Below are 26820 nucleotides of genomic sequence, written 5' to 3' on the forward strand. Positions count from 1 at the left end.
TTAGACTTTGATTAGTATGGTGCATCCATACCGCCTACCTTTTTAAGTCGTTACTATAGAAATGATAATGTACTAGAATGAACGCATTGATACAGTATATACTTGTGATTTGTCTTTTTGCCAGAATTACTGTCAGACCAGTTCAACAGTGCTGTAGTATAGTTACTAACACTAATAAACACTTTAACACTCAGTGTAGTGCACTAAAGGAAGCAGTTATTTCATGTTCCTCATGTCCTCTGGAAGTCGTGAGCCAAATCCCTCGACGGTGACACGAGTGTGCGGACCCTGAACTCTGTGCTCTCCGGTTGTATCTCTGTCTTCTGACTCCAGGGCTTGTCAGAGTCTCTGTCTGAGCGCAAACAGGTAGGTGACAGATCTCTGTGCGTCTCTGGTGGAGTTCTGAGGTCCCTGGGCACGAAGATCTGCAGTGGTAGCATGGGTTTATATGGTAGCTGATACTCACGCAGCTTCCTTCCATCTTCACCAATGTGAAAGGTCTGATTGAGGAACCGGCGCACTACAAAATGACGCACACGCTTTCTTTCGTAACACTCTTTCCGTGCTGAATCTCTCTCAGTAAGGGTATCTCTGTAGGAAACGATAATGGTTATTAAAAATTAGATGTTTATATACATAAGCGTATAATAATCCAAATAAAATCCTAGATCTCTGCATTTACAGTTTATGTATCTGTTCTATTCATGATGACATATTTGTTTTCAGTTACATGCCCAACATACACTGGGCTTTTTTAAAGGGAACCGTTATTGCATAATTATTGCATAACAACAGGACACGGGCTACAGATAACATTGACATCAATCATCAAAATGAGGAAACATTTTTGAGTGTGAACATGTTATGGTTGTAGGTGCGAGATGGGCTGGTTTGAGTAGATTGGAAAATCTCCAAGAATTTTTATTTTAGCATTAAAGTATGGTGCAAGAAACCATAATATATTATGCAAGACTGGTTCATGCTGGCAGGTAGGCTGTAGTAATCCAAGTAACCACTCTTACAATCATGTTGATCTCAAATTAGACAAGATATGCACAGTATAATGTGTATATACACTGATTAGCCATAACATTAAAACCACTGACGGGTAAAGTTAATTATCTCATTAGAATGATACCTGTCAAGGGGTGGGCAGCTTATGACCAGTCAGGCCTCAAAGTTGATGTGTTGAATGCCAGAAAAATGAGCAAGTTTAAGGAACTAAGTGACTTTAACAAATGGTGATGTCTAGACAGACGAATGAGTCAGAGCGTCGCCAAAACAGCAGGTCTTATGGGGTGTCCCTGGTATGCAGGGGTTAATACCTACTGAAAAAGTGGTCCGAGGAAGAACAAAATCGGTCACAGAGTCACTTCTATTTTCAACATGGCTGTGCAGGGTCATAGGCAATTAAAAGGCAACTCAAAAGTCTTCTGACAACTTTCTATCAGAGCCAGAATCAACTTTTTCAGCAATGAGTGCTATAGTAGCTCTTCTCAGTACAAAAGATGGCAACAGGATGGCCTATGAGAAGAAGACAAGCCAGTGGAGGCAGTTTTATGCTCTGGGTAATGTTCTGCTGGAAAACCTTGCCGGTAATCATGTGCAAGTTCCTTTGACACCTACTTAAACTTTGTTGCAACAACTTTCAGCAGGGCAATGTTTCCTGCCACACTGCAAAAAATAAAAATGTTTGAGAAACATGACAAAGCATTTAGCCTCCAAATTCACCAGGTCTCAATCAATTCAAGGACAACAGTGACAGTGGCAAGGAAAAACTCCCATAGATGGTAACGTTTTTACCATTAAATGCTCTGGGATCGATTCTATATGAATATCAACGCAAAACATCTCTGGGTGGGGGGACAGTTTACCCCTAGAAAGGATGTCTAACTGCAGAACACTGTCCTGGGGCAACAAAAAGAGAACAGCATTTTTCTTCCTTCATGTTTTTGTCTGATCCATAGAGACTTCACCTTGCAACGTACAGGACTTAAAGGATCTGCTGCTAAAGATTGGGTACCACATATTACAGCACACCTTCAGAGGTCTTGAAAAGTAAAATGATTTGACAGTTCACAGCTGTTTTGGCAGCACAATAAGGACATACACAATTTTAGGCATGTGGTTCTTATATAATGGCTGATTATTATACTGTACATATTACATATACACACACAAATACAATAGCATTCTTATAATTATTCACATTTGTTACCAAATTTTTGTTTATATTGTACACATAATAATAATATAAATGTATTTATTATACATAAACCTAATACTCCTTTAGATATTAAGCTGTTTATATATGAATTAATTATATATTTAATTGAATAATTCTGTGTTAAGACTTTAATAAAAATTCTAGGAGATTCTATTAAGTTCACTATTAAGTTCAAACTGTTGTTAAACATTCTGACTGCTTTAAATGATTCCTCACTAATGACGTCATATAGGATACACAGGTTTAAAAATTGGTCTAATAAACTAAAAAATAACAGAATTTAAATCCTCTGGCTTTATTTTATTAATTCTAAAAAAGGTCATTAAAGGTCTTTTCAAACGTATTTACCAAAATGAACCTTTTTTTTTTAACTTGGTAAACTTTCCCCTCGCAGTCCACCTGCAACATCATCACGGCCCACCAGGGGGCAGCAGCATAAAACTTTTCATGTTCTGCATAGTTTACAATAAAACTGATGAGTGCCCTCAGATTACTGCCAAAACTGCATTGAAGCTCTGCAGGATTTATCTTGAATTATGCTGCATTAACAGATAAACATAACCCTTGCCTGTAAATGATTTAAATTCACTCTATATAAATAGAGAAGCATACTTGTATTCTGGTCTTGTCTCCATCACCAGGTCTAACCAGGTGGCTTCATACGTTTCCCTTCTGCTCTCGTTAAGTTCTTTCACGTCGCTGTAAGAGTTGACCAGGTAAGACCTGGGGGTTCGGCTTAGGCAGTGCATCTCGTCCTGGACTACATTAGATGCCAGCAAGGATTTTGTCTAATAACAAGCAATCAATGGTAACTTCACTGCCTTGTCGTCTTTAAATAACCTGGTGCTGCTATTTTTGTACTGCGACATCATGATAAGGGCGTACTGATTGGTTTACCCAAGGGGCAGAAAGACTAAGACCTTTTTACTTACATGTAGAGGGCAGTTCACTCGTCAATGACCATGTGGCACATCTCAACTTTCTCAACTTCAGCTCATTACGACCGTATGATTACTACATTTACTGATGGTGAAATGAAGCAATATGCTGTGATGGAATCCCAAATGGTTACATTTATTGATATGTCATTATAAACATTCGTTTCATACCTGTATATTATATTATAGTTAATTATATTATCAGAATGCATATATGGCACACAATCAGAAAATACAGTACATTTACAACACATACTATAAAATGTTTCCATATTTTTATGCTTATAAGACTTGTTGAGGTCACACAAATGATCTTAATCCTCAAGATGCAAATGATCTCGATATAAAAGATCTGAGCTTCTCCTGTTTCTGAGCAGGCCCAGCTATAAATAGCACAAGATACAGATTTCTCTGATGCAACTGATGTAGTGGAGTCACCAGTCTCTGTCAGAGTTGTCAGCGTTTCCTTGCAGTGCATATACCGCATGGTGATGTGGAGAGGCTGTTTGACATTTTCTGCATCACTCACTTTCGTAATGCAAGGACACACAGGCAAAGGAAAAGGAATACAAAACCCCTGTGTAGTAGTGTTGATAAAATACTGAACTGTTTATAGATGCATGTGTGTGTACACCACTGTGCCAAATAGCCCTATGACATACTAAGGATAGACAGATGATTATTGTACTGTTTTTTACATATTTTTTAAATACTTTATATGATTTTTTTTTACCTTCTTAGGCATTTGGTCTCGCATCCACACAACAAAGTTTCAAGTTCTAGAGATTGTCCAGTTAAAGACTCAACATGACCAGCAACATCATCTCTGAAATTTTGGTGAAGATCCCAGTGTATGGCAGTAACCAGGATGGTGGAGGATATCATGGTCCATGTGGGACACCAGTAAAAAAAGTAAAGCATCCCAACCATCATCGGAGCTCTCTATGGGGCTTGGTTTGGGCGTCTGTCAGGCTAGCACTGCCTGAACCTTATGCTCTGGCTTTAAACCCTACCCTAAAACAGAACTTGTGGTTGATGAAAGGGGGATGCTATTTGCAGCATCTCTCACCATCTTAAGTGAACCTCTTGAACATTTTGCGGCTATGGCCATGGTTCTCTCTTAGACAGGAGTGGGGTACTCTTAGCTGGTGAGAGAAGAGACTTGGAAGACCTTGCATCTGGTTAAAGAGTGTAAATCACATATTCAGAAATAATAGGAAAAAAAAATGAGTTTGGTAAACAGATCCATCTTCCTGCCCTTACATGACTAATGTGTTCCTCCACTGATACAGAACAAAAATATCTGCAATGACTCACACTAAATAGATTGACGAATAATCAGAATATACACTATATAGACAAAAGCATTTGGCCAAACCTGCAATGACATTGTATCCAAATACATAAACTTTAATATACCTTGCAGATATAACAGTTTCCACTCTTCTTGGAAGGCTGTCCACAAGATTTTGAAGTGTTCCTGTGGAAATTCGTGCACTGGACATTCTGTAGTGTATTTATGAGGTCAGTCACTGATGTTGGGCAAGAAGGCTTCATCCCAATCTCCTTTCCAGTTCATCCCAATTGTGTGAGATGGGACTGATGTCAGGGCTTTGTGTTAGGGCCACTCAAGTTTTTTCAAACTCATCAAAGTCCACTGCACAGTCATGTTGGAATAGTCAAGGGCGTTGCCCAAACTGTGACCACAAAGTTGGAGATGTCTTGGTATGCTGAAGCAGTAAGATTGCCCTACACTCAGAATAAAGGGCCTGATAGAAACATCTGAATTTAATAATTAACAGGTTTGATCACATACGTTTGTCCATATAGTGTATAACGTATTGGTAAGGCAATAAGGCATCACAAAATGTGCATAATGTTTGGATTGGTGGAGAAAGATGAACTAGTTTAAAGACACTAGACCAGCAAACCACACCAATAACTGGTAATTAAGACATACTAATTTTAACCAATGCATGCTGTTGATGTATGAAAGGAAAGCTTAAATCCTGTGTCTGATTTCCTGCACAGCTACAGACAATAAATATCCCTTAACTACAGTAAACAGATATGAGATTTATTTAACATGTGAAGGCAAATTTCAGATAAAAAAACGCATAACATGGAACAACAGAGGCAGGTGTACATATCCAATGTCAAACACCAGACAGGTGAAATACACAGCAGATGTAAACCAGGGTGTGGCTAACAGACAAAACAAAGCACGTGGCTTTAGCATTGTAGGAAGGAGTGTATCACAAACGCTGTGCAATTTGTTCAAACAAGTGTTTCAAACATCTATAAATGTTAAATAGTGTATTTGGCAAGCTCTCGCCGTCATCAAGGCTGTGAACAACTTGTGATTATATCAGTTGCCTTTTAAGAACAAAGAAGTGTTTAGTTGGGAAATTCCTGCTGCCGAGGTGTTGTGTCGGATTACAGGCAAGCAGAAACATCACAACCCTCAGCTGCATGAGTGTGCGCCCTTGCCAAAGCACTTGAGCTGTAACTGGAGCTTTGGTCTAGAGCAGATGACCAGTGCAATACATGGTATCTTCATGAAATAATAGATGGAGCAGCCCAGAGACTCGGCTTAATAGGTTATGCTGTGTTGATCTTGGAGTGGGACAAAAACAAGGCAAGAAATCTCCATGGTATATTTATATCAGCTAAGGGAACTTCTTTTATGGAACATATAACAATAACCATTACATAACCAAATTCCCTTTTTTTTTTGTACAGTTGGTTGATAACATTTTTCCACGTGTTCCACATGCTCCATACAAATAAATGCAGTATATTTGTAGCATAGTGTATGAGAGGTGTTCAAGCCAAACCGGGACTTTTGATAGTGCATAATAACAGAACACATTTATGAGAGTAAAAACTCTGCATAATCCTCTGCCCCACTAATGCACCCATTCCAGTGTTTCACTAGTGCTTAAATACCATCAAGGCAGAAAGTTTTCTCAGTACACTGAAGCCTGCCTGCCTGCTTCAAGTCTGAAACACTGGCCTCCTAGGAACTTCTTAAATTTCCCAAACATGTGCAAATGGCTTGGAGCGAGGTCAGGACTGTACAGGGGATGTGGTGATAAGTTGATGACAAGTTAACTGTACATTTTCAAGGATCAGTCGTTCCACTCACTGAATGTTCACAGGAAGGACAGGCTGTAAGGCTGTAATCGTCATTCAAAAACGTTTGCACCATTCAAATATTTTACTGCGACAAATAGTCTCATCTCACTATACTATTTTTGTTGTAAATGTCAATCTGTTTTAGACCTTCATTAGACAGAAATTTCACCACAAGTCTATGCAGCATGGGAGGGTGACAGCTTCGGAATACTGAACTTGAAGCGTGCACATGATTGTATTTTGAATCCCACTAACACCTGCTGCTTATATAATTCTGACCTAACCTGCCCTCTCCTGCATTTATTATCATTTAACACATTTCAGCTTGATCGTTATTCTATTCATCGAACCACATGACCTTGACCAGGATAAAGCAGTTACTGTTGATGAATAAACAATGCATTTCTTTGTTCTGTGAGCATCATATCTGTCTATGTGTGCGCATCTGCATAAAAGAAAAAAAAGACCAGTTTTTCTGTTCGTTTCTTCGATCAAAAATATACACCACTACTAAAAAGACTACAAAGATTTTAAAACAGAAAGAGAGTGCAGAGATTCTTTCATCTGACTCAAAAGCTTTTTCCAAATTTCATCCATTCTGATGAATAGTTTTATCAGAGTGTGACTTCAAGATTATTCTCAAAACCAGTTGTTTGAGGTTGAACATTCTAGGAATCACCGGAATTCAAGTTTCAACAGCGTTGCAGTTTCTTGGTCCATCAGAGAAAACACTGTCACTTCTACTTTTCTCAGGATACACACACACCCTTTTTTAAATATATATATATATATTTTAAATAGTTACAGATTTCAGAGCACTAATTCTGCTAAGCCACACAGTGATCTATGAATAATTCAAGCATAAAACGCATCTAACGTAAGGCATGAACCAGTGAGAAACTTAATCAGACTGCTAAGGTTGTTACAATTAATTTTAAATGGCATCTTTATGCACTTTGCAGCCTGTTACCATAAAACATTTCCATTCTAACCTTTTTTTTAATCTCTTTATGATTTAATTTAATTAAAAATGAAGAAATGAGGGGTTGCTTAAGATTTTACACAGCACTGTACATGTCCCATGAACATAACAGCTAAGTTACCCTAATTGAGAAGCTGTGAATAAAGCTTGCTCTAAAATCTTGACATTATTAAACATTTTTGTGTCATGATGCTTTGAGGAGTGCAGATCATGATGAATCTGTACAACTTACTGAACCTCAACACTCTTGAATATACAGTAACATTGAGTCTGACAGAGCATTGCAGTTTCAACTGTACTCTGAATGTTGTACAGAACATTTTTATTCATCTTTCCTTTGATAATGTTATAAATAGCTTTTCAAAATGAAACATCTGCAGCCAGGGACCTGACCTAATATCAGAGCAGGAAAACGGATATCAACTGTAATCATTCAAGGTCATTTAGGCCCTTAAGGGGTCTCTCTCTCTCTCTACCTCTCTTTCTACCTCTCTCTCTCTCTCTGTCTCGCTCCTCACACACATCTATTGCTTTTGTGTCTCTGCTGTACTTCATTTTGCAATTAATCCGTTTTAATATATATTAAAGATGATGGATTTCCTAAATTGTAATACTATGATGATGACGATTTCTCAATAATAATAATAATAATAATTATAATAACAAAAGCAACACTGACATCAGCCCTCTCAGTTTTGATTATAATGTTGTATTAATAAGATTAATAATATTAACACTTAACAAAAAAAATGGGGTGCCCTAAATCTTTTTCTATACTATAAATTGAAGAAAACAATTATTTTTAAATTTCGTGTTTTAATACAGTGGATAAGAGTCTAACCCTGTCTGCAGATAAATGTTAAACAGACTGGTTTAGATGCATGCCCCTCAACAATAGTGCAAAGATACTATGTGGTAGTCTGGTGTTTCTCAAGATGCAAGAAAATAGTTTGTCCAAGCTCTGCATTCTGGTATATCTGAGAATATTTCGATTGCTGAATAAATAGATAAACACCAGTGTTTAATTTAAATACCTATAATCATGGGCAGCATGTGGCTTAGTGGTTAGCACTGTCACCCTGCACCTCCAGGATCCGGGTTCGATTCCCATCCTCGGGACTGTATGCATGGAGAAATGTTCTTCCGGTGCTTGGCGGGTTTCCTCCGGGTACTCCGGTTTCCTCCACAGTCCAAAGATATGCAGATTAGGCTAATTGGTGTATGTGCCCTGGACAGGATTCATGGATTTGCACTGCTAGATGAAATAAGTAAAAATACATCAAATTAATAAAATGCTAAAGTTTTTGGGTAACTCCTTCAGCTACTAACCTCAGAGTTTAATTAGCTCTTATATGAATTAATTAGATATTTCTGTGTGTCAAGTTTTTAAATATTAATAGTAAAATACTTAAAATGTGTTACACCCAGCTTTTCAGTGTTCAATTCAGTCATCTCGACAGTTTGCAGTTGAGGTCCAGATTAATACTGCCATCTGCTGCTGAAACGAGCATGTCCTTAGCATGCAGCAGTTTTTAGTTGTGAATTCAGTTACTGACTACAGTATAGTAGTATAGTAGGTTTTTAATATATGTATTAAAAACCCATAGTAATGCTGTAAGACCTGATACACTCATGCAAAACGTTTATGCAAAACATATAATAATAAATAATAATCTATAATAATAATAATAAAACTGTACTATTTACTATAACACTGTGACCATGTGTGTGCACGTAAAACATATTTTATTTTGTGTCTGTACAGAGCACGTGTACTGTTTAATTTAACACGTGTGTGCAAAAGAAAGTTTTCTTAGAGTAGTTAAAGATCCATTCTCTCTCTCTGTGTGTCAGCATACTGTCATGTGTGTGCGTACGCGTAGTGGTGTTATCATTATTATTAATAGTAAGCAATAATGGCAGTAATAGTAGTGTTCTTGGGGTCCAAGCACCATGACATCAGCCTTATGTCATCATAGTGCGTGAAGAGCCCTATTGTTTTCCTAGGGATTTTCCCCCCACCTTTTTAGGGCCCACGTACTATGACATCAGCCCTAGTCATAGAGCTTAGGCTCTATTGTCTTCCTTAAGATTTTTTTTCCAACTTTTTTTTTTTTTTTTTTGGATAATCGGCAGACAGTTTGGAATTTGCTGCCATTAGGATGCCTGAAAGTCTGGGCCCCGGGCGTGGCTCAGGGCCCTCGCACGAGATGTTGCTGCATTTTGCATACGCACTTGCATGTGAAACCTGGTACCCATTTAGAGCTCATTGAACTAAACAACTTTCACATTTTATGTAATGGGCTAAACTCAACAGGAAGTCAGTTATTTTGTGTCATTTGCCAAAACATACCTGAAGGAATTTGATATACTCCTCCTAGGAAATTTATGATTGCCACTTAACAAGGCCTACATTATATAATCTTAAAACATTGAGGATGCAAAATTGTAGAGGGATTTTTGATATCTCAAACGGGTCAGCAGTAATAACTTATGCTCATGAGTGGTTAATAACATATTGTGTGCCATTATATTGAGTGACATCATATTTAGTGATAGTGTGATGCTTTTTTTTCCAGCATCTGGGAATTTTTGGTCTAAATATAAAATTCCCCACTTTTCTCAAATGATGTCATAATGGTATTGGTATGTCCCCTTTAAATGCATGTGCCCACTGTGTCTGCTGTCTTTCTGGGGCCCGCGTGGTGATGGCAAAGGGTGCTTGGGCCCGCTTATTGTTGCTTAACTATATTTATTATTTGTCGGTTATATTATTATTAGTAGTATTAGTGGTGCCAGTAAAACAGGAAAAAAATTATACAGGACATCATATTAATTTTTTTGTAAATACATGGAAACTATAATTAAACAATCATAGCATAACATAAATTGAGATTAGGGGTTGCTTCTCTGCCAAGGAAGTGAGCTTACTCACAATTTTGTCTGAGAACACAGACATGAATGAAGAATGGCACAAAACATCATCCAAGTGCAACTTCTTCCATCCATCCAAGAACAGTTTGGTGATGAACAATGCATAACTAAGTGGCACGGGGAACCAAACGGTGAAATTTTGGGCCAGGAAACTTCCTAGCCCATAATCCCTTTTAGAACTTGCAGTCAATACTCAAGAGGCGGATGGACAAACAAAAGGTTTTGAAAAAGAAGGGTCAACAATGCAAAAAAAATTATTTGCATTAAATTAATGTAACTATAAATAAAAGACTTCGAAACTTATGAAATGCTTGCAATTATACTTCAGTATACAACAGAAACATCTAAAAACACTGAAGAAGCAGACTTTTCATTTTTACTCATTAGGGAATATAATGAGTTCATTGAATTTCCACTAAACTATAATGTTTTTTTTTGTTTGTTTGTTTTGTAAACCTCATATACTTATTAAATTATTGTTAAATTATTTTATTTATTTATTTATTTATTTTGCAGTCATGATTTGCAGGCCAGATCTCAGTGGGTTGTTGCACTAGATGAATAATAATCGTGCTGTTTCATCTGCACGGGGGAGGAGGAGAAGCCGGAAGTGGTGTGCGCGAGCAGATTCGTGAAGACGCAGCGCACCTTCCAGCATCGGAGCAGAGCGGAGGAGACGACAGGACAGGACAGGACAGGACAGACTGGATCACTGCTGCACACCGAGGTGAGTACACGGGACTAACCTGATATTTCACCTAGTATGATATGCGTATACATGTATATGCATGCGCGTGTGTATTTGCGAGCGAGCGAGCGCGTGCTGGACTGGAAATCACTGCGGCGGTTCGGATCCGTCTTCCGCACGAGCGTATTCTCCATGTGTGTGATCTTTTCTGTTTTTAAAAATCATCAAAGCAGTTTCGGGTCGTCGTGTTCGGACTGCGGTGTCTTACGTAATAATCAACGTTTCACGCGCGAGACTGCGCGCGTGTGGACCGACATGCGCGCGCGCTCCACTTACTGCCTGGAGCCCAGAATAAATATTCTCATGCACTGCTATTAATCCACAGGAGTCGTGTTAATGCTTATCTCCCTGATTAAACGCATTTATAGGGCTAGTCTTTATTATATACTTAAACTGTAATGACACCTTTTACACTCTGGAATAACAGGATACTTAAGTGTACTTTTCCTTGTTGCTGGTGTGGTACCCTCAGGAGTAAGTCTTCTCTATGTTTTGTTTGTGCTGTATCTATTATTTAAAAAAGTGCATTTATTATTTAGATGAAAAACAAAAAAAGTCATAAAGATGCACTTGATGGTAACACACTATCAACAAGAAAAATATATTTCAGCAATGTTTTATCTTAAACTTTAGATGAGAAAAGGCTACTTTTAAGGTAAATCTGCACTCTCATTTTTCAGATTCTAAAAAGAACATTTTTAGAATCAGATTTGAAAACCAAAAAGTCACTATTTTTATTGTTGCGTTTCCATGAGGTTGCACTGAGATGTAGACATTAGAAGAGCCCTATCTACACTCATAAATAAATAGCACTAAACTGTATCTTGTTGCTAGGATGGTGCCCTCAAGGGTACATCTATTGTATGTTTGATATCTGTCTTTCACCTAGAGACCTGACTGTACTGCTCATTTAATAAGGACACAATTGCACTATCTTTTTTTTTTAGAATAAAGCTTTTAAAGCTACACTACATGCATATTTCTTGAAAAACATTCCAGGCACAAACATGCACGCTTAAGGGAAACACCCTAGTAAAAAGGAAATGTGCAATTTAGTGTCCTTTTTTGCGCAAAAAGATCCCTAGTGTTCATTTAACACTTTTAATCCATATGTGAGTCCAACGTGACCTATATATACAATGCACTGGGATTATTCAACACACTGGTTGTTAATTATTCTATTTTTAAAAAGTTGTTTCTGTCTTAAATGAGACACAATTTAACTAACTACACTTTTGTATTAAAAAAAAAACCCTTAACCTTTTTTCATGGGTAATGTCCTATTTTTCTTATCTGGCAAAGATGCTTGATCATAAGAAAAGGTCAACTCTCCATAACACTTCTTAGGTTTCTGCTTAATTGAACCATTAAAGACCTTTAATGCTCACAGCCTACTGTATTTTGTTGATTTAACCACTACACTCTCACCACAGCTTCAGTAAATAGACCTAAAGTCATCATCAGTGGTGAGTTAGCAAACATTTGTGCGTGGTGACGTGTTTACATAAAAACACGGATGCAAACTTTGCTAGTACTATTGTAACCAGTTTGCATTTTATTATTTTATTGCTGCACTGGATGGCAAACCTAAGATAAGTGGGTTTGAATGTTAAATTACATAAAAATCCTTGAAAATATTCCGTTTTTTTGCGGCATTACATTATTCTATTATATTGTATTATTACTCCTATATATGGGTTTAAATGGCATGGCTTGCAGACAATAAACAACGATGTAGCTTAGCTCAAACACCACCGGATAAACCTGTCCTACATACAGTACACAGCATTTATTTAGTTACAGTCAACACGCAGACTCACCTCTAAACATTTTTAGTTCAAACTTTCTTTATTTACACCAATATACTTCAACACTAACACCATCTCCAGGTGAATTGAATAACACTGATTATCAATTATATACAAGTAAACTGGTGACAGAATCATGGGCACCCAAGTCTCATCTCTGCCTGTGGGGGCAAAAGGCCAGTCTGTCGCACAGAAAAGCCGATGTAGCACAAATGGCTGAAAAAATAAATGCTGGCTGGTATTAGAACCCCCAGTGCATCACAGCCTGCCGTGTATGGGGCTTAGCAAAGAGGCAAAAAGTTCTATTGTTGATCTGGCTTCCAAACTCTTCAGATCTTAATCCAATCAAGCATTCATGAGGGCGCTGGACGAACTAGTCCTGCTCATGGAAGTCATAAGTCGTGACAGAAAATAAAGGAGAACATCAATCTCTTGGATCTCTTGCTTACAAAACAGCACCATTGAACAAATTAGCACGAAGCATAACTCTCGTATTATGATGTAAACGTGTTCGATGTGTTTCAGGGTGGAGTTTTCTCCATCTTTCTTCACTTGAAGTGTGACTTGCATCAAGTGACTTCCAGTTCTTCATTTTTGCAAATTTTTACAAGTAATGGTTTAACTTCCTGCACTTGACCAACCTCATCCTGTAAGAGGTCAAGTTTCGGCTGTTCCTCTTTTGTAGTAGATGTGCAAGTCTGTGTTCCGGATACACAATGTTTTTGCCCAATGTCCTTTCTGTGCACACAGCATGTTGTCTGGCGCTCACTTTCTTTCCTAGAAATCACCCATGTTTTTGGTGGCAAAAGCAGCCATATGACGGTCATGAGGGGAATCTGGCCCGCAGTGTGCTACAGATATTTGTTTCTGCAACAACACCACCTGATTGCAGCTCATTAGATAAGAAGGAAATCTGGAGCTGTGGCCAGATGGAACAAAGGAGCTGAAGTCTTTAATGGCATCATTAAATCCCTGTTTAAGCTCTTAAAATCCCAGACGTCCACAGGCCTGGGCGAACACTTAGCACACATTTTACTGAATCATTTGGATCATAATTACTAATACATACTGTATGAAAGCAACAAACTTAGACTATCAGCTGTAACCTTTTGATTACCCCAATTTAAAAACAATTATGTTTGTACAATTTATACATTTATCACTTTACTGTGCTTATTTTTTTTTAAGTCTAACTGGTTCGATGTTGTCAGCAAATTCACTAAGATCATTTTTATCATTTCCAGCACAATCACTCACACAGCCTCTGTCTGTTAGGTGACACAAACCTGACACCTGATATTCTGAGCTGACTTTTTGTTTTTATGTGATGCACAACGCCTCAGGAATGATTAAAGTACCTTTTGTTCTAGGATCATGTGTCGGTCAACAACTTGTGTTTTCACCACATCAGATATGACACCAGCTTATTCAGCAGCTGTAGCCAATATTGCATTCAAGCCAAATTGCTTAGGTACTTTTCCATCTTTAGTGCAATTACAATGACGTTTAATAGGATAACGGTTATACTTCACTGCTCCTAAAAACAGAAGAGCACCAGCTTCTTCTTTCATTCACACAGTTATGCTGAGTGCTGGCACACACATTTACGTGCTCGGTTGCGTCGATAGTGGAATTAGAATTAATGCTGAAGTTTTGGAAGCTGATCCGTTCGAGCAGTGTACAGATAAGGTGAGATGGCGGGATAGACTAAAGGGCTGAGGTGCTGCTGCATCATACTGTTTATTCAGGGGGGAAGTGAGGGGTTGGTTGTACTGGCGATGAAGGTAGTCGAACGGCATTTAAGGTGGAAATATCTATTATTAAATATCTGATTATGTGTACATTACTTATAATAATGAATTATTGATATTAATAAATTACAGGCTTTTGTGATTAAATATTGGATTCATATCCATATCATATATATATATATATATGATATTCATATCCATAATCCATATCATGATTTAGATTTGCTAATATGATGCTAGCGATCATCATGTGTAAAGTACGAATGAGTATGCAGGGCACTTATGGTGAATTTTTATTCATTTATTAATTGATTTTTAAATTTTACTAAGCTCAACCATCATTTCTACAAGGTACAAATCTGTAAATTAATTTAAAAGCCTCAAATGCCAGAGGTGACATTAGCAAAAAACAAAAGAAAACTGTTTGATATAACTTGGGGAAAAAGCCATGAGAAGAACCAGTCTCAAAAGAGAACCGGTAAATTGCTTCTACAGGTGTGTCTTCTCAGGTTAAAGTGCAATTGTAGAACAGGAAATGTGTTTTATTTTCTATAAAGTGCCCTTTAATGAGGTTAACCACTGTTCACTAATGAACACTTGGGTCAAAAAACGGTTTCTGGCAACTTTAGTCCTTAAACTGATCGAGCGATTGCTGTCATAAGCCATTATAGAGAAATTGTTTTAACATACACATACGAATACGTACAGCTGCTGTTTGTCTAGCACTGCTCTTCAGGTCTCATTCGCTCCCTTCTTTTGTTCTGTGTCCTTCAGGAAAATGGAGGACATCGTGACATTATTTTTCATCTTAAGGGACTGAACTACAGCAGCAGCATGGCTGAGGTCTCAGACTCCTACATCCAGACAGCAGATGCCATGGTTTATTGCAAACTATGCTTGAATGACTTTCCTGCACCAGAGACGAGCACGTTGCACTCCTGTGACTGTATTTTTTGCACCCAGGTAAGTACAATATGTGTTAGATAGATAGATAGATAGATAGATAGATAAAAAGATGGATAGATAAAAAGATGGATATGATTTTGCCACAGGGGGGGAAAAGCCTGTTTTTACTTAACGCCAAAGTGAGAAACTCCTTTGTTGGCTTATACGGAGTTAAGTTGTGACCCAACGACATACAGGGTTGCATTTGAGGTTACAACAATTTAAAGCCTTGTATGCACAATTAAAGCCCTACATGTTTGTATCCAAGGCCACATAGCTTTTTATACACTAAATATGAAAGTCACCCAGTCAAGTACAATATATATACATGAAGCTCTTGACATTTAGGTTTAAATTCTTTGTTGAGGAAACAGTAGCTAAAAAATACTTCTAGGGACAAGACAACTCACAGATACTCAGGTATTTAGTTATATTTTCAAAAATGTAATTCATGAGCCAAATCCATGAGCCATTCCCAATCCGTTAGTGTGTGTGTGTGTGTGTGTGTGTGTGTGTGTGTGTGTGTGTGTGTGTGTGTGTGTGTGTGTGTGTGTGTAAGAAAGTCGTCCTATAACCCCCTATAACTTCACCAAACTTCGCTGAATGATGATGGTAGAATAATTCTAAAGGTCTTGACTAAAACAACATGCATGAGGAATCATAAAGGAGTTTTCATTTTCTGCAATGGAAAAGTACTTAAACTAGTTACTTTTATCAGAAAGTACGCTGTCATGTAACTGATTACTTTTTAAAGACAGTAATTTTGTAATGTAAAAAAAAACGTCCCCCAACGCTGGTCATAACATTATAACCGCTGACAAGTGAGATAAACAACACTGATCACCAGTTATACACCAGCAAACTTGTGCCTGGATCCTGCGCACCCAAGGCTCATTTATGTACTTGGGACCAAAGGCCTGCCTGTCCAGTGTAATCCCACAGAAAAGCCAATGCCCAAAATAGAAGGGCACCAGAATACGCAGTGCACCACAGCTTGTTGCGCATGGGGCCCGGCAGGCAAAGACCCCCAGGCATCCAAACTCTCCAGATCCCAACCTGATCAGGCACTCATGGGATGCACCAGACAAACAAGTCAGATCCAAAGAGGCCCCTAACACGTAACCAATAGCAAAGCTTCTGCCAAGATCCTGGTACCAGACACCACGCCCTGAGGGGCCAGAGCTTTCCCAGTGGCAGTGGTTTTAATGTTATGGCTGGGACATTTGTAAATGTAACAAAAGTTCATCTGGTACAGTTTTCCTATGGAGGAGATGCTTATCACCTGATTTCTTAGAAACAGAATGAATTATATATTTTACCTTATTAAAAACAAGATGGAAAGGGTTTGACTGTTTATATTTGTTATGATGAAAGTAATACTCCTATTACTACTACACAGCATTAAACAATATGTTATTCATATAACAAAATGTTATTCATTTATTTCACTCAACACTGATTATTTTCCCATAACAACACACCCAAAGAGTTTCAAGACACACTTTTCTTTCATAATTTCTGGTCAGGACCAGCTCAGTGGTTAAAGCATTAAGCAAGGCCTTTAGCCGTCATCTACTCAGATGTACAGTATATAATAAGATAAATGTAAGTTGCTTTGCGTAAGAGCGGCTGCCAAAGTAGTCTAATGTTCGTAAATCTAGACAGTCAGCTAAAACCCCATGAGCTAAGTAACATAAACAGGGAACTTGTGAGTTAATACCCTGTAGTCACCATGACAGACAGTCTGGTCAGTTCACCAGTATTACGTTTATGACATTTGGCAAATGCTCTTATCTAGAACTGCTTTGAAATCTATCAATAAATATGTCCTGACTAGGTCACGGACTAACTCTGTTGGGGAGGTGATATATTAAGAAAAGCACACAGACAACACGTTTAAGTGTCCGTATAAGTTCTTTATTAGTCCATTATGTTTTATTCATATTAATGGAAGCCAAAAATAGTGGCCTTAAGTGGAATATAATAAGTCGTGCGGATCGTTTTCACTCGTTAAGAGCAGAAAGAGAAAGCATCTCATCTCATCTGATCTCATCTACTAAGCTAAATGGAATCTCATTAGAACAAGGGTTTATGCGGTGTGGGTCGTGACCCTGTGTAAAGTCACTTGATTTACAAATGGGGTCAAACTTCTTATGCTCTCCTGTGTTACTTCATTCATTTATTTTACAATTTCTTATTACGGATATCACTTTAACATGGAAGTCATAGGTAGAGTGTGGTAATATTTTGAGATTTTATTAAAGTCCCATTCAGAGAAGGCACATTTCACATTAACAGTGTTAATACTGTACATTGAAGTTCAGGTATTAAAATGCACAGCTCTTAGGGAACAAATGAACATAAAAATATACGAAAGAATTGACTGATTACGGATTTACAAACATGGTGGAGATTAATAAGCAGAAACCAAAAGCAGAGATGTGGCATCACCGAAAATGCATAATGTCTCGTCTCATCTCGTCGCCTAGACCCCTTCATCCTGTGTAAATGGTCACGGCGACTTGGAGCCTATCGGAGGAGACTTAGGGCACAAGTCGGGGTACACCCTGGACAGGATGCAAATCCATCGCAGGCACACTCACATACTCGTACTTGGATTAATCCCCCTAACCCTCCTTCCAAAAAAACACTTTCCCAACAGTGCTTGAATGATGGTACTCGGTTAGTAATGGTTGATGGATAAGAGCATCTGCCAAATGCCTAAATGTAAATGTAAATGTACTCATTGACACACTACGAGGAATTTAGGAACACCATCTAGCCTAATCTGGATTTCTGATTTGTAAGGTTTGTGAGGGTAAAATCTTAAATCTAATGGTCCTTATTATAGCGGTCCAAAAACAAAGCTGTTCAGAATGGCTCATGCAAAAACTGCGCTTTTGTTTTGAGCATGACAGCGATTCATAAGACACGACACAGAGGAACACAAGACACGACACTCTCACTCTTTACTTATAGAGTACACACCCTGCTAACCTGTAACCTGCTATTCCAGCGTTCCAAACCGGTTACGGCGTACATTTACACTGGAAGGTGTCAACCTCGTTAGGATGCTTTGTTAGGGTAATTTGATAAAAACTGGTTCTGCGAAGCCGAGCTGGGTTTATTCATAGCTGGTCGTTAGCACCTCGATTCGGAACGATGTCGCCTGAGAGACTTTTGTGTTCTGATTAACAGTGCTTACGTCAGTACGTGCAGTTGGCCATTAGGGACGGCGCTGGCACCCCCATCACCTGCCCTGACGTGGCATGCAAGCGCCCTGGAGCTCTGCTGGATTCGGAGGTATCACACATACACACAAACATAAACACACAAGCTTGTATTAACAGCATTATGAGGACCACCCACTGCAGTGAGCACTTCTGTTAAGTAAATACACAGCTAATTACTGCTTCGCTACACATGAAACAAACCCTCATCCCAATCTCGTTAGCTAGAAGGAAACCTTTAGACCGTTTTTAAAAAATAATTTAGAAAGAAGTACTATTACTAGTACTAAAGATATTGCTATTCTCAATGTATTTATTCCCATTTTTTACAATTGTGGTAGGACCTTCGGTCAACATTAGTACACACATTCACACACTATGATCAATTTGGGAACGTCAATTAGCGTAATCTGCATGTCTTTGGACTGTGGGAGAAAACCAGAGAACCTGGAGGAAACCCACCAAGCACGAGGAGAAGATGCAAACTCCATACACACACACCCTGAGGTGGGAATCGAACCCGGACCCTTAAGGTGCAAGTCACCGACACACATATGAACAAAGATTATTTAAATATCTGAAAAATGACCTGAAACTTCGTAGTTGGTGCACTCCAATAATTATAATTATCATGATTAATTCTGGTGGGTTTAAAACCAAAACCCACCAGTTAAAAAATTATAAATATATTTTCCTAAATTGGGTAAGGAGGTATTTAAAGGCCCAGTTTAACCACTTCTCATGAAATCTGCACTGTGTGCTTTAGATATCTCATTCTGCTTTTATTATGTTTTCTTTCAGTAAGTCTTGTGTAACTTAAGAGTCTGTTTTTTAGCCACCTAATTTTGCTGCTTAGTTACTGTGTACTTATCTTCTTAATTTCCTTATGCACACAGATTGCCTCTTTTGCCTCTGGTGATCAACTCAAGTTCTACCAACGGCTTAAATTTGAAAGAGGTATGTGCGTGTGTGTTTGTGTGTGTGTGTGTGTGTGTAAGTGTGCGTGAGTGTGTAAGTGTGCGTGAGTGTGTGTGGGGACGGGCTCTTATTTATTGCAGTATGTGTGCGTGTGTGTGCGTGTGTGTAAGTGTGCGTGAGTGTGTGTGGGGACGGGCTCTTATTTATTGCACAGCAGGTCCTAGAATCTGCACAATGCCTGCGGTATTTACATAAATTCTGTTCAGGGTCAGAAGTTGCTCCTTCCTGCTAGAGAACTTGACTTGGCAGTGGCTGAGTGTGTGCGTTTTGTACGGGGGAGGAAAAGGGATCAAGCCAACAAGCTAAGCTACCAGACGCATGCTAAGTAGGCTAATGTAACAGAGCCCTTGAATCCATCCACCTGTTGGATCTTACATAAGAAAATCCCACAAGGCTCCCAACTTTCCACACTTAGCCAGCTGGTGCTCCATTTGGACTATTATAGCATATCATATCATCATCAACCTTTACACTCTGATGCTATGAAGTCTTATAAAACCTTTTTACAGTGTTTCTTTGCTTTAAATAGTATGCACAATTTTAAAAAAAATGTGTACTTTTTCCAAAAAAAAAAAAAAAATTGGGTAAAACCATTATTGTAAAATGCCACCTGTCACTGTATTAGGAACACCTCTACACGTGTATAGTGTTGCATAGACATATGAGGATGCAAGTGCAAGTCAACGGGGCTTCATTATCTTTGGCAATCCATACAAAAGCATCAATCAGTATTAAAGTCAGGTTCCAGGAAAAGGTCAGGATATCAGCACACAACATGAACTAGGAGAGAGGGCTAGCACACAGGGGACACAGAATCAAAACCAGATAAACAACCAGGAAATCAATGCGTGGTTTAAAACCAAAACCCACCAGTCAGCCCAGCCAATCATGTGGCAGCAAAATAGTGCTGAAAGAATCTTGAAAGATTTTTTTCAAATATATACAGTTTGGCACCTCGTCCAATATACAGTATAACCCACAGTGGTGGCTCAGTGTGTTAAGATTCTGAGTTACTAATCAGAAGGTTGGCGGTTCGGACCCCAGCTCCACCAGGTTGTCGCTGTTGGGTTCTTAAAAAAGGCCCTTAAGCCCGTCTGCTCCAGGGGTGTGGTATAATGGCTAAACTGGTGCCATGAGTCCCCGAGGATAGGCTCCAGGCCCTTCCGCCACCATGTACAGGATAAAATGGTATAAAGAGTGAGTGAGTGAGTGAAATGATTATTATTTTAAAATATACAGATATGCAAATTCAGGTGTCAGCATTAAATTCAAAGTGTTGAAACAAACAATTGATTAAGTAATACAGGACAGGATCATGATCTGTATAGCCATGAAGTAGTGTAAGGTTGAACTTTATCTCCTATTTTAGAAACAGTCTTAAATTGACAGGTTACTAAATGTTCATACACCATATAGAAAAGGGTTAAGGAACACTATTTTAGGAGTGTTGGCTACTAGGCAGTAACGGTTTTGGTATTGTATTAAATCATATCACAATTTGAGTTTCTCATATACAGTATTTCATCAGAATTGTTACACTGACCAGTTTCATTCTTACATTATCACAAAACAGGACTGAATGTTCGCTCTGTGTTTTTTTTTTTTCTTTTGAAGTAATGTAGTCTGTTTGGAGAACTTAATTATTAATTTATTCAGCTTTATTTATCTCTCAATCCTGATCAGGGTCCATGTGGATCTGGAGCCAGAACACTAGGTGTGAGATATCGCCAGGGTATAACTACTAGGCACCATGCACACACACACACACATTCACACCTATCAGCAGTGTAGAGTAGCCCATTGAGTACTCGCAGCTTCCAAAGACATGCCAATAGCCAGACTGATGGAGCTAAAATTGCCTTTAGGTGTGAATCAGTGCACGACAATCAGGTTGTGTGCGTTGCTTAGCGAGATACATTAGATCAGATAATGATTAACTTCTCCCAGGTGGGACATTTCTATGTTTATGCTGTAGACAAGAGAGACTATGTGAAATAGGACAAGACAAAAGAAGATATTTAAATCATAAATGAAAAAAGATATACAACTATGCAAAAAAAACTATGATCAGCCATAACATTAAAATGCAAAATATTAAGCCCAGTATCGTGTAGATTTCCAGCCAGGGCAGCTCTAGCCCCTCTGGTCATGGCTCCACAAGACCTTTGGGGCTATGCTGTGGTGTCTGGGACCAGGACTTTAGCTGCGGATATTCTGCGGGCTGATTCTGTTTTTCTGGTGCATCCCTATGGGCGAGATCTGAGGATTTTTAAAGCTAGCTCAATGCTCTTGGGCCCTTTGGATGTTTATCCATATACATGTACGCAGCAGGCTGTGGTGCACTGGGTGTTGTGGTATCTTTCCATTATAGCTAGCATTAACTCCACTAACCTGTGCTGCATTAGCATATACATTAGCAAAGGAAGCAACATATTGCACGACAGATCAGATTTCAGATTTGGAGAATGAGTTCTTCTGGTAACTTTGTCCCACTTGCTCCTTTCTATTTCCAACGAAAACCCAGGAGCCTACATTCGTTTTCTTTTTGTTTCCATCTAAAAGCTGGTCTGTTATGTAACATGCTTTCTTTCCAGGCATGCAAATCATCTTCTGCAATGTTATTTATTTATAAATTTTTCAAAAATGATTAACAAAAGGTTATGTTTGGCAACAGTGTGTGTGAATGGTTTTGTACATACTGTAATAATGCAGACATGATAAATATTACACTACAGATAATATGGCATATAGGACTTTCGCATATTTTACATACACACATACACAAAGTTGAAGTAAGACGCTTACGTACGCCTTAGCCTTAGAGAGAAGCTTTTATTTCTTCCTCACATTCCCATTGGATCAGATGTTTACATACACTAATTTAATATTTGGCAATACTGCCTTGTAAACGTTTAACTTCCCTTCCACAAGCTTCTTAAATTTTTTTTTTTTTTACTGGAATTTTAGCCCATTCCTCCCGACAGAACCGGTGTAACTGAGTCAGGTTTGTAGTCCTTTTTATTGGACTGAGATCAGGGCCAAGCCAAAGCCTTGACACAGTGTTGGAAGTATGCTTGGAGTCATTTTGCATTTGGAAGAACGATGTGTGACCAAGCTTTAACTTCTTGTTACACTTGCTCATTTCTATTTTCGTGCAAAACCCTGGAGCCTACATTAGCTTTCTTTTGTTTCCATCTGCAAACTGGTCTGTTATGTAACACAGTATTTTGCTTTTATTACAGGCTTGTTAATATTATTCAATAAATGGTTTTGTACTGTACAAGATAAGCATATATAACACTGTTGTTAGTCTTTCGGCTGCTCCTATCGAGGGGTCGCCACATCCGATCCGCAAAACACCTTGGCACAGGTGTTACGCCGGACGCCCTTCCTCACCCCCCCACCCCTTTTGTCTGGGCTTGGGACTGGCACTAACTGGGGTTTGGGCATGGCAAGCGAGAAACATAACACTGAGTAATCTTTGTAATAAAGATATGCGCAGTGTACAATATGGTCCCTAAAACTTTGGCAAAATGCTGTTTAATCTTAAAATGATAGAGATTATACTGTATGATAACCAGGTGCACAGTCACATTCATAACACAGTGTAAAAATATTTTTGTGCTGATAAAAGTGCATCAGGAATCTATGTAGATAAAAAAAAAAAACAGCTAAAAGAGGAGCTAACCTAATGATCTAATGTCAGAGATGTAGAGTCTGATAGCTGCTGGAGCTGTGAAATTAAAGTCCAGTTTAAACCTAAGGACTGGCCCTGCTTTTCTTATAATCATATCGGTATCTCTTCTCTTTCTAAAATACAGCCGATTCCGCATCTTGAAAAGACAAAGTTTTCCACTCAGATGTTTATCCAGATATTTGTAGCGCTCTCGCTTCGCAATGTTCTTACCCTGTATGGTTATGTCAGTGGAAACACTGTCTCATTCAGCTGGAGATGACGGTGCTGATCAAGGACTAGTAGCCTTTTCAGTGTCTTTATCAGATGTGCTGTCAGTGCTAGAGGTCTGCAGGCCTTCATTTGTCGACATTCAGGGTGTACTCATGCCCAGTTTTCCCCTGGGTAAGTAAAAAACAAAAAAAAATTAATTAGTCATTAAAATTAAACATCCCTGGTTATTTATTATCCCTGATGGAGAAAATATGATGCATTTCTTCCAGGACCACAGGATAACACCCAGTGTTTTATTTAGTAGCATGCCACTGAACTGACTGAACTGAACTATGCCATGTGACGACAGTATAAGTAAATACACAGGACACGACATTATACTGTAATGTTCTCATTACGGAATCTTTTAGCACTGCATGCTTAAACAGTGCTCCTTTTAAAAAACATTACCGCCCCAGCGACTGTTACACCACGCTTCTCTGTAAGAGCGAACCCGCTTGGGCAGACCGCGTCTGTGGTCAGCGTCTGTATGCCAGCTCACGCGTCATTCCGAGCGTTATGTAATTAGCAAAATACCACAGAGAGCACAGGACAATGAGCTTATTTGCAGGGGCGAAGCTGAGGTATTCGCCCGAACCGTTGGTTCTGTAAACACGCTGGATCTTTTGTTTCGAACAGAGAGCAGACTCGAATCAGCAAAGCCAGGAAAGGACAAGCTAAAGCTTATTACGTCCAGTGTTGGGACATCCAGAAAGGGTCTGACACACACACACAGAGGAGAGGTGTAGCATTAATCATGCTGACATGACAATCCCAGAATCAGACAGCATTCTGAGTTGATGCTCGGAAAATATTTCATATGCTTTGCGTTTTAGCTTAGTTTTCGTTGGAGCTTTTCCTTTAAAGCTGTAGATTGTGATGTTTAAAAATATTTGAGAAATATTTCTGAATTCTTATCAAATGAAAATAATAGTCATTAAAATTAATTCTTAGTAATGCTATATGGTGTCCCCCTAGTCCACTTGTGTTATAGGAGTAAAGTAAAAATGGTAAAATGTTACTTTGAGTAGAATTATGTGGATTCATTCTTCCGTGCTCAGATACAGTATGTCATGATCTATACAATATCAAATATATATAGTACTGTGCAAAAGTCTTGAGCCCCTCCTCTTCATTTCTTCATATTTTGCTTCCTGAAAGCCAGACTTTCTTGTATTTTTAATATAGTCTAGACGAATAGTTCTTCAGGCTTCCCAAAATCCTTTTTTTTTTTTTGGCTCTCATTTGTGGCAAGCTTTTAGCTCTCATTTTCAGTACCTGAGCAGTTTCAGAGGAATGTCTTTTGTTTGTTAGGCCTATAAATCATTCAAGCATTGAAAAAAAAAACAGGCATGAACCAGTAAGAAACAGTTGCAGATGATGACAGATGATCAGGCTGGTGATTAGGGTAATGGTGATGTTGAATGCTAAGTGGTTGAAACAGACAAGAGGGCAAATGAGGTCGCTGCTGAGGTTGTTACATAACAAATGACATAGCAAATTGTATATTTAGGCACTATTAAGTATGTCACATTAAAAAGTGTTCCCATTTCCATAATTAAACTTACATCATTTAATTCATTTACAGTGTTGGGGAACGTTACTTTTTAAAGTAACTAATTACAAAATTACTCTCATTAAAAAGTAATCAGTTACATTACAGCGTTACTTTCTGATAAAAGTAGTTCGAGTACCTTTCCATTGCAGAAAATGAAAACTCCTTTGTGATTCCTCATACATGTTGTTTTAGTCAAGACCTTTATAATTATATATATATATATATATATATATATATATGTATGTGTGTGTATATATATATATATCTGTTATTTTGCTTTTAAATAGTCCATATGCTTCTTACGGAGCCACTCCTTGGTTTTCCTGGCTGTGTGCTTTGGGTCATTGTCATGTTGGAAGACCCAGCCACTACGCTTCTTTAATGCTCTGACTGAGGGAATATATATACATGGCCCCGTTTATCCTCCCCTTAATACAGTGCAGTCGTCCTGTCCCCTGTGCAGGAAAACACCCCCAGAACATGATGCTTCCAGCCCCATGCTTCACTGTAGGTATGGTATTATTGGGATGATACTCATCATTCTTCTTCCTCCAAACACGGCGAATGGAGTTAGGACCAAAACGTTCTGCTTTGGTCTCATCCGACCACGGGACTTTCTCCCATGACTCCTCTGGATCATCCACATGGTCCCTGGCAAACTTCAGACGGGCCTGGACATGGGCTGACTAAAGCAGGGGAACCTTCCGTGCGATGCAAGATTTTAAACCATGACGTCTTAGTGTTATACAAATAGTAGCCTTGTAAACGATGGTCTCTGCTCTCTCTTCACGGCATTGACCAGCTCCTCACGTGTAGTTCTGGGCTAATTCTTCGCCATTCTTAGCATCATTGATACCCCATGTATCTACTTAGACTTTGGCTGTTTGTGGGGTGCACAGGTGTCTTTATGACAGCTAATGACCTCAAACAGGTGCTACTAATTTGGAATCATGAACAGAGTGTAGCTGGACTATTTAAAAGCAAAATAACAGGCCTTTGAGGGTCAGAAATTTGGCTGGTAAGCAAGTGATCAAATACTTATTTGACACAGTAATTCACAAATAAATTGTTAAAAAATCATAAAAATCATCAATCATTTGGAGTTTTCTTCTTAGATTCTGTCTCTCACAGTGGAAATGCACCTATGCTGAAAATTGTTGACCCCTCCATGATTTCTAAGTAAGAGAACTTGCAAAATCACAGGGTGATCAAATACTTATTGACCTCACTGTGTGTATATATATATATATATATATATATATATATATATATATATATATATATACAGTCGTGGCCAAATGTTTTGAGAATTACATAAATATTGGAAAATGGAAAAGTTGCTAGCAATTTGTTGTTAACTCAGGTGAGAATGTTGACGAGCACAAGTCTGGAGCTCATTATGTCAGGCTGATTGGGTTAGAATGGCAGACTTGAAATGTACAAAGGAGGGTGATGCTTAAACTCATTGTTCTTCCATTGTTAACCATGGTGACCTGCAAAGAAACGCGCGCAGCCATCATCGCGTTGCATAAAAATGGCTTCACAGGCGAGGATATTGTGGCTACTAAGATTACACCTAAATCAACAATTTATAGGATCATTAAGAACTTCAAGAAAAGAGGTTCAATTCTTGTTAA

At 38.5% G+C, this 26820-nt stretch overlaps 2 protein-coding genes across 2 annotated transcripts in view; one reads left to right on the forward strand and one right to left on the reverse strand.

Moving 5' to 3' along the window:
• Positions 1-230: 230 nt before the first annotated feature.
• zmp:0000000930 (telethonin) lies at positions 231-2976 on the reverse strand. The gene is made up of 2 exons (XM_053487475.1): positions 2840-2976; positions 231-591 (listed from the first exon to the last, which is right to left on the reverse strand). The coding sequence occupies exons 1-2, from the start codon at positions 2974-2976 to the stop codon at positions 231-233; spliced, it is 498 nt and encodes a 165-aa protein (XP_053343450.1).
• Positions 2977-10825: 7849 nt separating this feature from the next.
• The window catches only part of rnf144b (ring finger protein 144B), a 31914-nt gene continuing 15919 nt past the window's right edge, over positions 10826-26820 (forward strand). Inside the window, exons 1-4 of the mRNA XM_053487910.1 lie at positions 10826-10946; positions 15301-15489; positions 18670-18774; positions 19598-19658. Of these exons, the coding sequence (XP_053343885.1) occupies positions 15361-15489; positions 18670-18774; positions 19598-19658 (295 nt within the window). The 5' untranslated portion in view covers positions 10826-10946; positions 15301-15360. The remainder of the gene's footprint in view (positions 10947-15300; positions 15490-18669; positions 18775-19597; positions 19659-26820) is intronic.

This window comes from Clarias gariepinus, chromosome 26, assembly GCF_024256425.1.
Source record: "Clarias gariepinus isolate MV-2021 ecotype Netherlands chromosome 26, CGAR_prim_01v2, whole genome shotgun sequence".
Classification (NCBI taxonomy): domain Eukaryota; kingdom Metazoa; phylum Chordata; class Actinopteri; order Siluriformes; family Clariidae; genus Clarias; species Clarias gariepinus.